General features: G+C 41.7%; 1 protein-coding gene across 1 annotated transcript in view; it reads right to left on the minus strand.

Moving 5' to 3' along the window:
* MAP1B (microtubule associated protein 1B) overlaps positions 1-15284 on the minus strand; it is a 235509-nt gene extending 220225 nt beyond the window's left edge. Inside the window, 1 exon segment of the mRNA XM_030193303.1 lies at positions 15092-15284. Within this exon segment, the coding sequence (XP_030049163.1) occupies positions 15092-15284 (193 nt within the window).
* Between the last annotated feature and the right edge of the window lie 1167 nt (positions 15285-16451).

A 16451-nucleotide genomic window follows, 5' to 3' on the forward strand; every position in this document is an offset into this window, starting at 1 on the left:
TTTTTCTGGAGCCATAGGGTAACCCTAATTGTATGAATAACTCAGTCCACAGTGCCATCAAAAAATAAAGGAGGGCATGAGAGAAAGAAAAGGCCAGAAGACCGTCATGCATCACTCAAACCCAGGAAAAGTAAGACTTAAAAGTTAATTGATAAACCAAGTTTTCAACCCTTTGCTGTGGTTTTAGTATGGGACTGACATTATTGTATTGATTAGTAGTTGTACTGTTGTATTTTTGTTTTTATGTATGTTGTGTTGTTACCCACCTTGGATAAAGGTGGGATAGAATTAAACAAAAATAAACATAAACCCACATCTGAATTTAGAAAAGGAAGCTTCCTGACTATAATGAAGTGGCAAGGTATTAAACAGCATAGGACCAATATGTGCAAAGCCTGAACAGCGATCACTAGTAGTCCATCTGGCAACAAAATGGCAGAGGTTGGGGAGAACACAGAAAGTAGAGAAGCCTAGGAAGAGTGATGAGGAAGGGATGGAACATAAAGGCCTAGACAACCAGACAGGAAAGCAGGCTGATCAGTATATTCTCAAAAGTGCAAACTCACTTAGATCCACTTCACTGATCCTATGAGACTACTCAATATCACAACGTGTTTTTCTTGCCACAGTACAATGAGATCCCTTTCCTTCTTTAACTAGAGTGCTGTTGAGTCTTCACGTTGTGATATTGAGTGATCAGTATATACCACTCTATGAGCAAGCATAAGTATTTTAAATCTAAAACAATACACCAGGAGCCAGTACGATGCAGCCAGCAAAAGGAGTGAAAATGATCTGGTCTCTTAGTCCTCGCAATGAATTTCACCACTGTATTCTGTCACAGTTGAAGTCACTTCAAAGTTACTAAAAAGAAGATGCAGCAGTAGTCAATGCAGGACACAACCCAGGCTTGAAACAAGGACTTCGGATTATAATTATTAGAAAACACCTTTATGTTTTCAAATGATAGGCAGCGGCATAGCAAATCATTAAGGGGGAAGTTATCAACGGGCTTCCATTAAGATGAGTTATTATACCACCACCTTGTACTACTTTTGCACAGGTCTCATTTTATGCAATGAGACCTAGGAGTTGATATTCAAACCGATTTAACCAGCCAGAAACAACTCCTGACTGGTTAAATCGCTTGTTCAGAGCTAAGTGGTCATGTTCAGTTGCACTTAACCAGTTCGTACCACTGAAAATATCTGGTTAGCAACCAACTCAAAACCGGGTATTTTGGAGGTGTTCCAGGGGTGGAGTCAGCACTTGTACATAAGTACATAGGTATTGCCATACTGGGAAAAACCAAAGGTCCATCAAGCCCACCATCCTGTTTCCAACAGTGGCCAATCCAGGTCACAAATACCTGGCAAGATCCCAAAAAAGTACAAAACATTTTATACTGCTTATCCCAGAAATAGTGGATTTTCCCCAAGTCCATTTAATAATGGTCTATGGACTTTTCCTTTAGGAAGCCGTCCAAACCTTTTTAAACTCCGCTAAACTAACAGCCTTTACCACATTCTCTGACAACGAATTCCAGAGTTTAATTACAGGTTGAGTGAACAAATCATTTCTCCGATTCGTTTTAAATTTACTACATTGTAGCTTCATCGCATGCCCCATAGTCCTAGTATTTTTGGAAAGAGTAAACAGACGCTTCACATCTACCCGTTCAACTCCACCCATTATTTTATAGACCTCTATCATATCTCCCCTCAGCCACCTTTCTCCAAGCTGAAGAGCCCTAGCCGCTTTAGCCTTTCCTCATAGGGAAGTCGTCCCATCCCCTTTATCATTTTTGTTGCCCTTCTCTGCACCTTTTCTAATTCCACTATATCTTTTTTTAGATGCGGTGACCAGAAGTGAACATAATATTTGAGGTGTGGTTGCACCATGGAGCACTACAAAGGCATTATAACATTCTCATTTTTGTTTTCCATTCCTTTCCTAATAATACCTAACATTCTATTTGCTTTCTTAGCCGCAGCAGCACACTGAGCAGAAGGTTTCAAAGTATCATCAATGATGACTCCTAGATGCTTTTCCTGTTTTTTTGACTCCTAACGTTGAACCTTGCATCACATAGCTATAGTTTAGGTTCCTCTTTCCCACATGCATCCCATATGCACTTGCTCACATTAAACATCATCTGCCATTTGGATGCCCAGTCACCCAGTCTCATAAGGTCATCTTGCAATTTTTCACAATCCTCTTGCGATTTAACAACTCTGAATAACTTTGTGTCTTTGGCAAATTTAATTACCTCACTAGTTATTTCCATATCTAGATCATTTATAAATATGTTAAAAAGCAGCGGTCCACAGACACTTGTGGAACCCCACTATCTACCCTTCTCCATTGAGAATATGACCATTTAACCCTACTCTCCGTTTTCTATCCTTCAGCCAGTTTTTAATCCACAATAGGACACTACCTCCTATCCCATGACTTTCCAGTTTCCTCTGGAGTGTTTCATGAGGTTCTTTGTCAAATGCCTTTTGAAAATCCAGATACACAATATCGACCAGCTCTCCTTTATCCACATGTTCATTTACCCCTTCAAAGGAATGTAATAAATTGGTGAAGCAAGATTTCCCTTCACTAATTCCGTGTTGGCTTTGTCTCATTAATCCATGCTTTTGAATATGCTCTGTAATTTTGTTCTTTATAATAGTCACTACCATTTTGCCGGCACTGACATCAGGCTAACTGGTCTGTAATTTCCCGGATCACCTCTGGAACCCTTTTTAAATGGCCACCTTTCAATCTTCCAGTACCATGCTTGATTTTAAAGATAAATTACATATTACTAACAATAGTTCTGCAATTTCATTTTTCAATTCTATCAATACTCTGGGATGTATACCATCAGGTGCTGGTGATTTGCTACTCTTCAATTTGTCAAATCACCCCATTACATCTTCCAGGTTTACAGAGATTTGATTCAGTTTCTCTTGAATACCATTTCTGGCACCGGTTTCTCTCCCACATCTTCCTCAGTGAAGACCGAAGCAAAGAATTCATTTAATCTCTCCGCTATGGCCTTGTCTTCCCTGATTGCCCTTTTTACCCCTCAGTCATCTAGTGGTCCAACAAATTCTTTTACCAGCTTCTTACTTTTAATAGACCTAAAAAAGTTTTAACTATTTGTTTTTGCTTCCAACGCAATCTTCTTTTCAAAGTCTCTCTTTGCCTTCCTTATCAGCACTTTGCATTTTATTTGCCATTCTTTATGTAGTTTCCTATTATTTTCAGTCGTTTCCTTCTTCCACGTTCTGAAGGATTTTCTTTTAGCTCTAGTAGCTTCCTTCACCTCACTTTTTAACCATGCTGGCTGTCGTTTGGTCTTTCTTCCTACACGGATTATATTTGGCCTGGGCTTCCAGGGTGGTATTTTTGAACAGCATCCATGCCTGATGTAAATTTTTGACCTTTGCAGATGCTCCTCTCTGCAGTGGATTTAGTGGTGCTGGGCAGATAGGAGAAGGGAGCTGATGAAACCAGTCTGATACTGCGGCTGGGTTAAGGGAGCAGATGGGAGATGTCTGGTAGCGGAAGAAGTTTGTGTTGCTATTACTGATTTGACACCAGAGTTTATATGTTGAGTTGTAAAGTGTAATATTCTATTTCTGCTCTGCACCTCTTGTTGGGAGAGTATTGTTGGTTGATCTGAGAATGCTATGTGAATGAATAATTAAGCAGAGCTGCCAAGGTGGCCCAATTGTTGAGAGAGAGATTTTGGATCACGCCTCCAGTCCTGCCCACTCTGCCCCAGCCTCACCCACTCCACTTCCTGGCACACCTGGGGCCAGTATCATAGTAACATAGTAAATGACGGCAGATAAAGACCTGTACGGTCCATCCAGTCTGCCCAACAAGATAAACTCATTTTTACTTTATATGTATACTCGAGTTTGATTTGTCCTTGCCTTTCTCAGGGCACAGACCGTAGAAGTCTGCCCAGTACTGTTCTTGTACTAAGTTCTGAAGCTGACATCGAAGCCCCTTAAAATTTACACTCCAGCCCATCCCTATTCAGTCACAATGAGGGCGTAGACCGTAGAAGATTGTAAGCTCTTTGAGCAGGGACTGTCTTTCTTCTATGTTTGTGCAGCGCTGCGTATGCCTTGTAGCACTATAGAAATGCTAAATAGTAGTAGTAGTAGTAGAAGTCTGCCCAGCTCCCGTTTTGTTTACAATTACTGGCATCGCCACCCAATCTACGATAAGATTCCACGGAACCATTAATTCTAAACAGGATTCCTTTGTGTTTATCCCACGCATTTTTGAATTCCATTACCGTTTTCATCTCCACCACCTCCTGCGGGAGGGCATTCCACACATCCACCACTCTCTCCATGAAAAAATACTTCCTGACATTAGTCCTGAGTCTGCCCCCTTCAACCTCAATTCATGTCCTCTAGTTCTACCGCCTTCCCGTCTCTGGAAAAGGTTCGTTTGCAGATTAATACCTTTCAAATATTTGAATGTCTATATCGGGGCAAAGCAGAGGGAGTGAGGAATGCCGGACTGTGGGAGGAGGGAAGAGAGAGAAAAGGGAACACAAATGTCTTCCTGTCTTGAGGCTGCTGAGTGGAAGTTTCTCTCCCCAGCGGGAGTGCGGGAGATGACCTGCGAAAGCGGGAGTCTCCCACATTGGCAGGCCTGCTGTACTCTCTGTGAGTACTTGTGCTGCTCACCCCAGGCTTCAGAGGTGTGCTACTAGGTCCTGGCACTAGCACCAGAGAGCTCAATCCTAGTGGAATAAATGAGACATTTTTCTTTTGCGTGTGGTTAGACTCCATTAGGCTGTTCCACTTTGGTTTTATGTGCATATAATATATAAATATATATGGTTTATGTATTTTCATAATTTTGTAATAAACTTAATTGCTTGGCTCCTGTCAGTTTGTAGTTTTCTATCACTCCCAACCGACTTACTCCCTGATTGTAGCTCTGAGGAGGTAATTTTTTTTTTTTTGGGGGGGGGGGGCAAATGCAAGAGGTACGGGGGGGTGCCGTCTCATCCCTCACCTCAGACAGCAGATTGCCTTGTGCCACACCCCTGTCTCCCATTTCTTTGCTCTACATGCTTGAAAGTTTCCATTTTAATGTTGTATACTGCTTTGGATGCCTACTAGAGGACTACCTTTGAACTTAGGAAGGAGATTAACTTCTGGGTATCCTTTGGGTTTGACTCTGGATTTCTGACACATAAGGAAAAGGACTTTCTAATGACGGAGCATTCCATAATACCGGTTATTTATGTACTCCCAAAGATCCACAAAACTCTGTTGAATCCTCCAGGTAGGTCTATTGTATCAGGGATAGGGTCCGTCCTCGAACCTTTATCCATTTTTATGGATTCTTTCTTGAGACCTCTGATACCATTGGTCAAATCCTATATTAGAGATTCGTCACATGCTATTCTTCACCTGCTGAAGAAATTCGATGGTGACTTAATGGACATCATTTTGGTCACATTTGACCTTGAATCACTGTATACGAATATCCCCCAGCAAGATGCCCTCCAGATTATCATCGATGTTTTGAATGAAAGGGATAAGAACACTAGAGTACCAACGGCTTTCATTGTTCAACTGGCATCTATAGCTCTCCAGGAAAACTATTTTTGCTTTCAATGGAAATTGCCAGAGCCTATGGTTAAGAAAAATAGTACAGAAACACAAGGAAAGCAAACACTGGGCCTTCAGGATTGAGAAAAATGTTATCCTTTAATTCAGAAAGTGACCCGACACAGGCCGTGTTTCAGTATACACAAGCCTGCCTCAGGGGTCTAACATAAAAACACATAAATATATTATTTTTGTGTGTACATAATCTGTATGTGATGACAAGTTAAGAATAAGACACTTGCCTAAACGTTGAGTAGATAGCCATGTAACTCAGCTGTGCACTATACACGATTTTCCCAGTTTTATTCCTGCAATATGTTTTTATAATAAAACCACAAGAATCATGTATGCAGTATTCAACCTAAGCTGCTGCACTTCCTGAATTGTATTAACAACGTGAACGGTTTCTTCAGCACAATCTTCTGCATGGGTTATCAAGGCACGATAAAGACTCTTTACATAGTTGCTAGGTTCAGCACAATATTATGATGCATGGGTTATCAAGGCACGATAGAAACTGTGTTCACAGCTGCTAGGATCTAACAGTAACGTGACGTCAGTCTGATTTGCAAGCTATAAAGAACTCACTGCGCATGTACCTCTTTTTTGGCGGTTTCTTTGACGGCGTTTCTAAGCTTGTACAGACAATCACCACATTCTGGGTAAGTTGTTAACCTCTTTCTCTACTTTGGTATTTTCATGCAGTACGATTTATAATGGATTAAATAGGCCACTCCACTTCACAGTATGCCAGCGCTTAAAATTGCACCATTAATGCGAGGGCAGGATGTACGTGCTGCTTCTCTTCACAATATCACGCATGCAGATAAGTTGTCCGTCTTTGGACTATACACTGTACTGACAGGTTGCGATGCACATTTTGATTAGGATCCCGCTCAGCGTGTTGCGAGGTACCTTAAGGCTAGTTCTCTTCTTCCTTTAATATCTAAGGATGTTTTCGTTTTTTTTACGATGATAGACTTTCATGTAAGCAGAGTTTCATCTGCCCTGCATCACTCGCCCAAGCACCCACTGTAGTTTCATCATATTCTCACTGCACCGATAAATTGTATAATATCCGGCTATATCTTTTTTTTTGTGGCACTGCACATAAACATGCAAGCAGAAAGTTCATCTTTCATCTACACATATGGTTTTCATTAAAACTACATTGATCTTTATGTTTTCTGTTATATTAGGAAATACTTCCTGATTGTTTTGACTGATCTCATGTGTTCTTAAGTACACCTATAGGATCTCTTTGGTAAGACTTTTGACCACCTAACCCTGTCTGAACAGTGTGCCCTTCTATAGTGTATGCATATATATATATATATATATATATTATTTTAGTCATTCTTTTTGTATGATTTTATGTTTTTATAACTGGAATTGTTTTCCCGCTGATTTTAGTGTGCATATAGATTTTTTTTTAGTCCTCTTCTGTATGATTTTATGTTCTTTTAATTAGAACTGTTTTTCTGCTGTTGTCAATGCATGAATATGTTCTTGTGAATATATCTATCATTCCTGCAATTGTCTATATATGTGATACTAGCTTGAATTGAAAAATATGCATATATTTTTGTAATTAATATATTTATGTGTTTTTATGTTAGACCCTTGAGGCAGGAGTGTGTACGCCGAAACACAGCCCGTGTTGGGTCACTTTCTGAATTAAAGGATAACATTTTTCTCAATCCTGAAGGCCCAGTGTTTGCTCTCCTTGTGTTTCTGTTGATTTTTGTATGCTGTTACCCTCTCTTTTGTGACCTTGTAAGAAAAATAGTACAGCATTACAGGAGGCAACATATCTGAATTCTTAGCTAGATAAACTTGTGGATTTACCACCTCAAAGTTTTTGGAGTGAGGAATATTGAATAGATCTCATTAGAATCTGATGATTACTTTCAATGAACCTCTAGTATGTCCCAGCATGGAAATTTTAATGTTCTTAAGGACTGATCAGTCTAATTCTTGTTTTACTTCTGCAATCCCCTAATTGGTAATGTGAGAGGTAAAATAATAGAAATATGTGAAATCATGGGAATGCATAAACAGAAAACAGTTATTTACCCTTTCAAATAGATGAACGGACAAACTGTCAATAATAATTAGTACAATTCAAACAAATCGAAGAAAGTATTTCACTCAACATACAATTAAGCTGTTGAATCTATTGCTGGAAGATGTGGTCAAGGCAGTTAGCATAGCTAGGCGTAATAATGGGTCAGACAACTTCCTGGAGGAAGTCCAAAAATCATTATTAGCACAGCAGGCCTGGGAAAGTCACCATGTGTCTGAGTATGAACAGTCAGGGATGGATTCACTCCTTGGGATCCAGGCAAGTGCTTGTGATCTAGACTGGCGACTGTCAGAGAAAGGATGCTGGATTTGGAACTTTGGTGCGACCCAGTAAGGCACATCTTATATTCTTATGCTTAGAGATAAACATTTGGTAAAGTCATCCTAACAATGCAACAAAGTATTATTCACCCTAGGAAAACAGATACACTGTTGGAGTACTTAGCAGTGATCAGAGTGAATTGTGATGCATTGATTAGAGGTTAAGAAACAAAACAAAAAGCACCAAGGGCCTTCAAAAAAAGGGGAATAAAGTCTTTAATTGTAAACGTTGATGATGCAATACTTAAATGGACCCGACACGGTCCGTGTTTCGGAGCCAAGCGCCTGCGTCAGGGGTCACGAGAAATAGTTGACAACATGCGGTAGTACTGTGAAAGCAATACAATGTTTAGAAGCAATGTACTGCTGTGTCGTGTGGTCCCCTTAACACAAAATTGATCAATAAACACACGCAGTCCTTCAGTTTAAAAAGAAATGTGCACAAATCATAAAAGAAATAACATATATACCAGAGTTAAAAAATCACTATATGCAGATTTTCAGCATTTGCACATGAGTATATGCACAGCTGGTATCTAAATATTTGCATGTGTAACCAGCATGCAAATGTTATCATTTATTTTATAGAAATGTCATAGATTAAGGGCATCTTTTATTAATAGTGTGTGCTAACACTGTTCACGCATTTGCCATAGAACTCTGTTAGTAAATGACGCTCTGTATGTCAGCAAATCCTCTGGCACATGCTTGTGTCAATTCTATGATGAACAAAGCAGAAAACTACTATGTTACAATAACCAGAACAAGATTCTTAATCAACCAAAAACAAGAAAACTCTTCAGCAGGATACTGAGCATTCGGAATTGCTCAAGTGGAGGAGGAGGGTCATTTATTAACAGTTAATGCATACTCAGATATGCCAAATTGCATGCAGTTGACATATGATACATGCATTTAGGCTCCTCTCATATGCATAACTAGGTGAATATCGCACATTGCTGATCTCTCCTTTTCCTGTCCCTGCTCTCGCAGCCTGGCCCAGCACCTCTCATTTTCCTGGCTCCAGTGGTCTTTCGAACTGGTTTGATGCAGCCACAGGCAGCGCTGAACAGAAGCTGCTTCTGGCCAACGTGGGGCCTTTCTAATGCTGCTCCTGCCTATAGAAACTGGAAGGAGCATTAGAGGAGGCAGAAGCAGCAGACAAAAAGCCCCGCATTGGCCGGAAGCAGAGTCTGTTCAGCACTACCGGCAGCGCTAGTGCCCTCAAGCAAGTTCGGCAGACCACAGGAGCCAGGCAAGTGGGAGATGCCAGCTGGGCCACTGGGGAGCAGGGGAAGGAAAGGGAGAGGAGGAGGTGAGAGGAAAGGATGCCAGGATGGTGGTGGTAGGGAGAAAGAGATGTCAGAATTGGGGGGGGGGGGGGGGGAGAACAAGAGAGAAAGAGATGCCAGGATGTGTGGGAGGGGGAGAGAAACAGATACCAGGATGTGGGGGAGGAGAAAGATACCAGGATGGTGGGGGTAGGGAGGGAGACAGAAAGAGATGTCAGGATGCTGGGGAAAGAAGGAAGAGGTAGAGGTGCTGGACCTCCAAAGAGGAGACGGAATAGGAGCAAGAGAAAAGAGAGGAACACTAGCTGGACCTTGGAGGGGGTGGAGTTATAGAAGGAGGGAAGAAAGGGAGAAATGCTGGTCTGATGGGGGACAGGAGGGAGAGGGAGAGATGCTGGTATATTGGGGGGGATGAACATTGGAACACAGAAGAGTTAAGTACATAAGTATTGCCATACTGGGAAAGACCAAAGGTCCATCAAGCCCAGCATCCTGTTTCCAACAGTGGCCAATCCAGATCACAAATACCTGGCAAGATCCCAAAAAAGTACAAAATATTTTATACTGCTTATCCCAGAAATAGTGGATTTTCCCCAAGTCCATTTAATAATGGTCTTGTTTGACAGGGCAAGAATAGGGACACATCTCTGCATACTAAGGCCATTAACATGTATTACCTACGCCAGGGCCCACTGCATAAACTGAGTCCTATTAGAAATGATGTGTTCTAATGGCATTAGCAGATGCTGTTAGTAAATGACCACCTTAGTGAAGAACTTTTAAGAACTGCAAGCTTCAAACAACTGTAGTCAGCAACTGCAGTCTCCTGGGTTTAAAAGAGATTTTACCATGAATTTGTGGTATATCAAATAAATGTGAAATATGAAACAAGGATTGGCTGAGGCCTGTTCTATGATGGAAAAGAGCCACACAGAGAATTCCAAAGAGCCGCATGTAGCTCTGGAGACAAAATCCAAAATGCCAATGCATTATAGTGATCAAAGCCTTGCCCTAAACAAAGCAAGATGGTTACTTCATCAAAATGAAGTTGCAGTTGAATGACTGAATCAGACTTTTAATAAGGGTACTTGAACCCATAATATTAAAATATATATATATATATTATTAAAGCAGCTGAACATTCCAGGTACTGATATGCAGAACTCCATGATGACAGCATGGGGTACTTTTATAAGAAGATGCCTAGATTTAGGCTGCAAGTATGTGAGTGAATGCCAGTATTCTAGTCATGTATGTGTTTATGTGAACACATATGCATGTGAATGACAATGTTCCTACTCTCTGCTATTCTGTAAGTATGAGCCAATCTTTGATGGCATGAACTTGGTAGGTGGCAATTTACATGGGCAGAGTTTGGGCGGAGCACCCAATTATGTGCATAAATTATATAATATTATGATTTACGTCTCAAGGGCATTTATGAACAGGAAGAGAGCCTTTTTCAAATGAAGGAGGGCTATGGAATGAGGGGGCATATGACAAAGTTAAGAGGGAATAGGCTTAGGAGTAACCTCCCCCTCTTTTCCCTTGCCCCTTGTAATTACTATCCTTCCTATTCACCTTAATATACTTCGTTTGTTTGTTTACCAGATTGGTGATTGCCTTTACGGTCTGATGTAAGCCACATTGAGCCTGCCAGTGGGTGGGAAAATGTGGGATATAAATGTTATAAATAAATAAATAAATAAATAAGGAAGTATTATTTTACAGAAAGGGTGGTGGAGGCGTGGAATGGCCTCCCGGTGGAGGTGGTGGAGTCGAGGACTGTTCCAGAATTTTAAAAGGCATGGGATAAGCATGTGGGATCGCTTAGGAACAGGAAGAATTAGGGGTTACAATGGATGGGCAGACTGGATGGGTCATATGGCCTTTATGGAGTGGAGGAGTAGCCTAGTGGTTAGTGAAGTGGAGTTTGATCCTGGGGAACTGAGTTTGATTCCCACTGCAGCTCCTTGTGACTCTGGGCAAGTTACTTAACCCTCCATTGCCCCTGGTACAAAATAAGTACCTGAATATATGTAAACCCGCTTTGAATGTAGTTACAAAAACCTCAGAAAGACAGTATATCAAGTCCCATTTCCCTTTATCTGCCATCATGTTTCTATGTTTCTTTCTACGTCTACTTCAGATATCCAAAGCTCTTCACTGGTATCCCCAAGAATCCAGCTGAAAGGCCAGAATAAATGTGTTGGACAATGAACTTCGGTGGTAATGCACTGTGTCTACATACTCATGCACAGTGACTTACAGACTTAAATCATCATCGGTTCAATGGCCACCACCTTCCTATCCTTGTGTTTAATATTAAATAAAGCTGAAAATGGCCTGTGGTAGCGTAGACACGGGTTTGGGCTGCACGTAGATGCATTTTCAGCGCGTCTGTAAAAAAAAAGCCTTTTTTTTTGTTACATTTGTACCCCGCGCTTTCCCACTCATGGCAGGCTCAATGCGGCGGGCAATGGAGGGTTAAGTGACTTGCCCAGAGTCACAAGGAGCTGCCTGTGCTGGGAATTGAACTCAGTTCCCGAGGACCAAAGTCCACCACCCTAACCACTAGGCCACTCCTCCACTCAAAAATGCACATGAGGCAAAATAAAAATTGGCATGCATCCATTTTGGGTTTGAGACCTTACCACCAGCCACTGACCTAGTGGTAAGGTCTCACACGTTAATGGGGCAGTAGTGACCTACGCACGTCAAATGCCACTTGACGCGCATAGCTGGCGCAAGTCAGAAAAATGAAATTACCACAAGAGCCATGTGGTAGCTGGGCAGTAACTCCAAACTGGAGCGCGTTGGGCGCATGTAGGTGCTTTCGCGGCTTAGTAAAAGGGCCCCTAGTATAGGAAGGTGCGGCCATTGAATCGATGACTAAGTCCAATCTGATCGACCATCCTTCCACCTAGAGTAATTTCCCTCCTTTTCTGCTTCAGCCTGGCAAGTCTCACGTCCTCTTTCACCACCCATGCCTTCTTCCTTCCATTATCTATTTATTTAGTTATAAACAATTACTAGTTCAAGGTGGATTACATTGAGGTATACTAAGTAGTTCCCTGGAGGCTCAAAATCTAATTTTGATATGAGAAATTATTGTTATTCTGAGCAGCAAAACAGAGAAGAAAATAAATGTTATTCCGATGCTGCAGAGGAGTGGGGTATTACTTTATTATATATTAAAGTTTGAAATTATTTTTTGATCTAATTATTTAAAAGTTACAAAAAGACTGAAATTAAAAAAAAAAAAAAGAAACCTAATTTTTGTTTCTGAGACAATGGAGAGTTAAGCAACTAGCCCAAGTGAGATTTGACCTGGATATTGAGTGCTCTGCTCTAATCACTAGGCTGCTCCTCTACCATAAGCTAGACCTGGTATCCAAGAGAAATCTCTCAGCAGTTTAAAAAGCAAAGAAAGACCAATATGCCCCACTGAGTCTGCCCAGGTTATACCTGCCATGCACAGTGTAGCTTAAGAGATTTTTGGAAGATATCTGAAACAGTCTTCCATTTGAGAAAGAGATTTTGGATTTAGCTCACACGTTTTCAGTAGCAGTTCAAGGCAACTGACATTAAGATATAGAATGTAGTTCCCTTTCCCTGGAGGTCTTACTATCAGTTTGTACCCCTGTAACTATTTTTACTTTTCCAATTTCTACAGCACTTTTTTTTCCTCACATTGAGAGACATGCTATATAATACAGTGTGGGGTGGGGTGGGGCGGCGCAGCCTGGAGAGAAGCATCCACCTGGTGGAGGGATAAAGAAGATTTGGTGAATCAAAGGAACAGAGAGCAGCTGAAGCAGCAGTGGCATGGAAGGGGAGAAGGAGGGGGCAACAGCAGAAGGAGTGGATGGGGGATGGGGCAGTGACAGCAGCAGCAGGTGGATAGAGGATGGGGTAGCAGTGATCTGCTGCCTTGGTACAGCCTTCAAGTCAGCTCTATTCTGTTGCTCAGACCTGCCCTTTGCAGGCAGCAGGAAATTTTGCACTACCTGACAAAGGACAAGCTTTGTTTTCTAACATGCCTCATATCATGTAAATTACAGCACATATTTGAGAAACAAGTGCCTCCTCCCCTTTTGAAGTGTCAGATTTTCCGAGATTGTTCCCTGTAATACAGGTCTATCCACCAAATAGGGCAGTTTGTCACCTTAGTCCTACATTTAAAAAAAACCTGTTACTAATATTGCTTGTTTTATTGTGGGGGGGGGGGGGGGGGGTTCCCGGTCAATTAACTTAAAGCCTGAATAATCAAGTAGCAAACATGCTATTTTCCTTCATTTTATGATTCAAAATAATTACTATTTTGTCAAATAAGCGCAATATTTTTGAAAAGTAAAGTAGACATATTATCATTTCATAACATATCACAATTGAACCCAGTTTGTAGAATGACACTTTTTTGCTTCTAGACAAAGAAAATCCAACACACCTTATCACTATCGGATGGGTTAATCACCAGGCGGGGCTGGGTGGCTGAGCTGTACTACAACTCCCGAGATACCCTTGGTCGATCAATATACCGTGAGGGGGAAGGGGGTTGGGAATAATGCGCAGGCGTCTGCGGGAACGCCCTTTGTCTGCTTCGAGTTGCCGTAGGGACCGCAGTGCGGACTCTACCACGCCCACGTGCCGGTATCTGGGCAGACAAGACTCTCGTGGCAGCATCTGAAGCAAGGTCTTGATGAGACGGGGAAGTCTATGGGGGACGATGGTTAAAAAAAAAAAACCACCCAGTTGTCTAGATGAGAAAACCCATCCCCCTGCAACAGTCCTGCATAATACCTGCTAACGAGCGGCGGCAGTACCAGAGAAGAACTACAGTCTGTGCCATTGTCGTCTCCTACTATGTGGGTGCAAATAATGTCAGCAGCAGAAATGGCACAGCTTCACAAGGAAGCGCATTTTTTTTTTTTACTGTATGATAAAATGAAAGCGCAACATGCAAAGCAGTTTGCTGCTCTTTAATATCAGCGTGTGCTAGATCATAAAACACAGATCATATAACAATCAATTTACCGTGCCCACTAATGTCTACTCCAAACATAAAACGGACGGGTCGACGAAAAACAGCAATAAAGTAAATTCTATATTTATTGCACACGCCATAAGTAGACGTTATTCTAAAGTACGGATGAGCACGTTCGCTAAAAACACAGATCATAATTATCTCCATCCAAACCGGAAAAAAAAATACATTTTCTCTGACATCTGTACCATTTTGTATCATTTGGCATAACACAGAAAGCTTGGATAGGCAGGTCACTCGATTTGTTCAGGCATTTAAAGAGTAACATTTCGTTATAGGTTTGTCTGAATGGGCTGAACTCCAAAAAGGCTGGGTTGCGCTGTGCGCTCCTGCCAACTGTAGATCTGCAGCTGACCAGCTTTTTTTTTTTTTCTGCTGGAGAAAAAAGGGAGTGGTTGCATCAGCTTTATTATACTCTTTATTGCAGTAAAGATATTATTCAGCGGATTAAAAAAAAAAGATGCATTACCATAACCGATGTAGACACTCCATTGAAATTAAAACAAGAACCTGAGATTATACTTAACATTTGCGGAATGAATTTTTATGTCCTGTTTTCTGAGAGAAGGGGAGCGGAAATAAAAAGCATCTCCAACCTGTGGTTTTGGTGGCATGAGTGTCTTTCAACGCCAGCAATCCAGCATCGGGAAACTAACTTGCAATCAGTTCAGATCATATGCCACTCATTCTTTGTCCTTGCTTACCTCGTTCAATGTTTGCAATGGCACACCTCAAATGGTCCTCAGTCACAATTTCCCCAAGCACCACCAGCAGGTAAAATTTACTGTCAAGGAATCGGTGAGAAAGGCTCGGGGAGGTAGAAGACGGGTTGGGTATGCTACAAGCTGCCTCCGAGGCAGGCACCGGTACCGGTGCCTGTTCCAGCACGGTAGCCATCCTAAAAACTGCTGCGTGTCTTTCGCTGTGTGGGATTGGCCCTCCCTCCTCCCCAATCTGCCGGGCAGCCGAGAGCAGGCAGGGAGTGAGAACGGGAGGGGCGGCTGCAGCTCTTTTATACTAAGATGCAGGGCTGGGACCTAGGGAGGAGAAACGCATCACATAGCAAGTCTATTTTACCAGCATCCTCAGCTGATGTCATCTGCAGCAAATCATAGCCTCCGGAAGCAAAAGAAACCAGGGGTTCAGACAATACAGAGGTAAGGGGAAAGGGGTCCACCGTCTTCTCATTACTGTAGTAAAAATGACCTGCTGTCCTACTGTTTCCTGGATAGTTCTTGATTTCAGAAGACTGTTCTGGGAAATTGGTGATTTCAGATGGGACATTCAGATAGTCAAGGTTTATAAACATGTCCCCTTATTTACAGTTTATGTACTAACTCCCTGCATCACAGAACTGGCACTTATGTGGGAGCAAGGAGTGCTTGAGTACATGTAAAATTGAGTAAACTCCTTTACTCAAGGGGAAAAGGATAGTGATAGGAGTGTACTACTGTCCGCCTGGCCAGGTTGAACAGACGCTGCAGAAATGTTAAAGGAAATTAGGGACTCAAACTGGGCAACACAATAATAATGGGTGATTTCAATTACCCCAATATTGACTGGGTAATGTAACATCGGGGCACACTAGGGAGGTAAAATTCCTCAATGAAATCAAGGACAGCTTTATGGAGCAGCTGGTACAGGAGCCGACGAGAGAAGGAAAATTCTAGACCTAGTCCTTTGTGGAGCGCATGATCTGGTGCTGGAGGTAATGGTGCTGGGGCCGCTTGATAACAGTGATCATAATATGATCGGATTTGATATTAGCTTTGAAGTAAGTATACATAGGACATCAAATACGTTAGCATTTAACTTTAAAAAAGGAGACTATGATAAAATGAGAAGAACGGTGAAAAAAAACCTTAGAGGAGTGACTGCGAGGGTCAAAAATTTATATCAGGCGTGGATGCTGTTCAAAAACACCACCCTGGAAGCCCAGGCCAAATATATTCTGCATATTAAAAAAGGAGGACGGAAGACCAAACAACAGCCGGCATGGTTAAAAAGTGAGGTGAAGGAAGCTGTTAGAACTAAAAGAAAATCCTTCAGAAAATGGAAGAAGGA

Source organism: Microcaecilia unicolor, chromosome 2, assembly GCF_901765095.1.
Source record: "Microcaecilia unicolor chromosome 2, aMicUni1.1, whole genome shotgun sequence".
Taxonomy (NCBI): domain Eukaryota; kingdom Metazoa; phylum Chordata; class Amphibia; order Gymnophiona; family Siphonopidae; genus Microcaecilia; species Microcaecilia unicolor.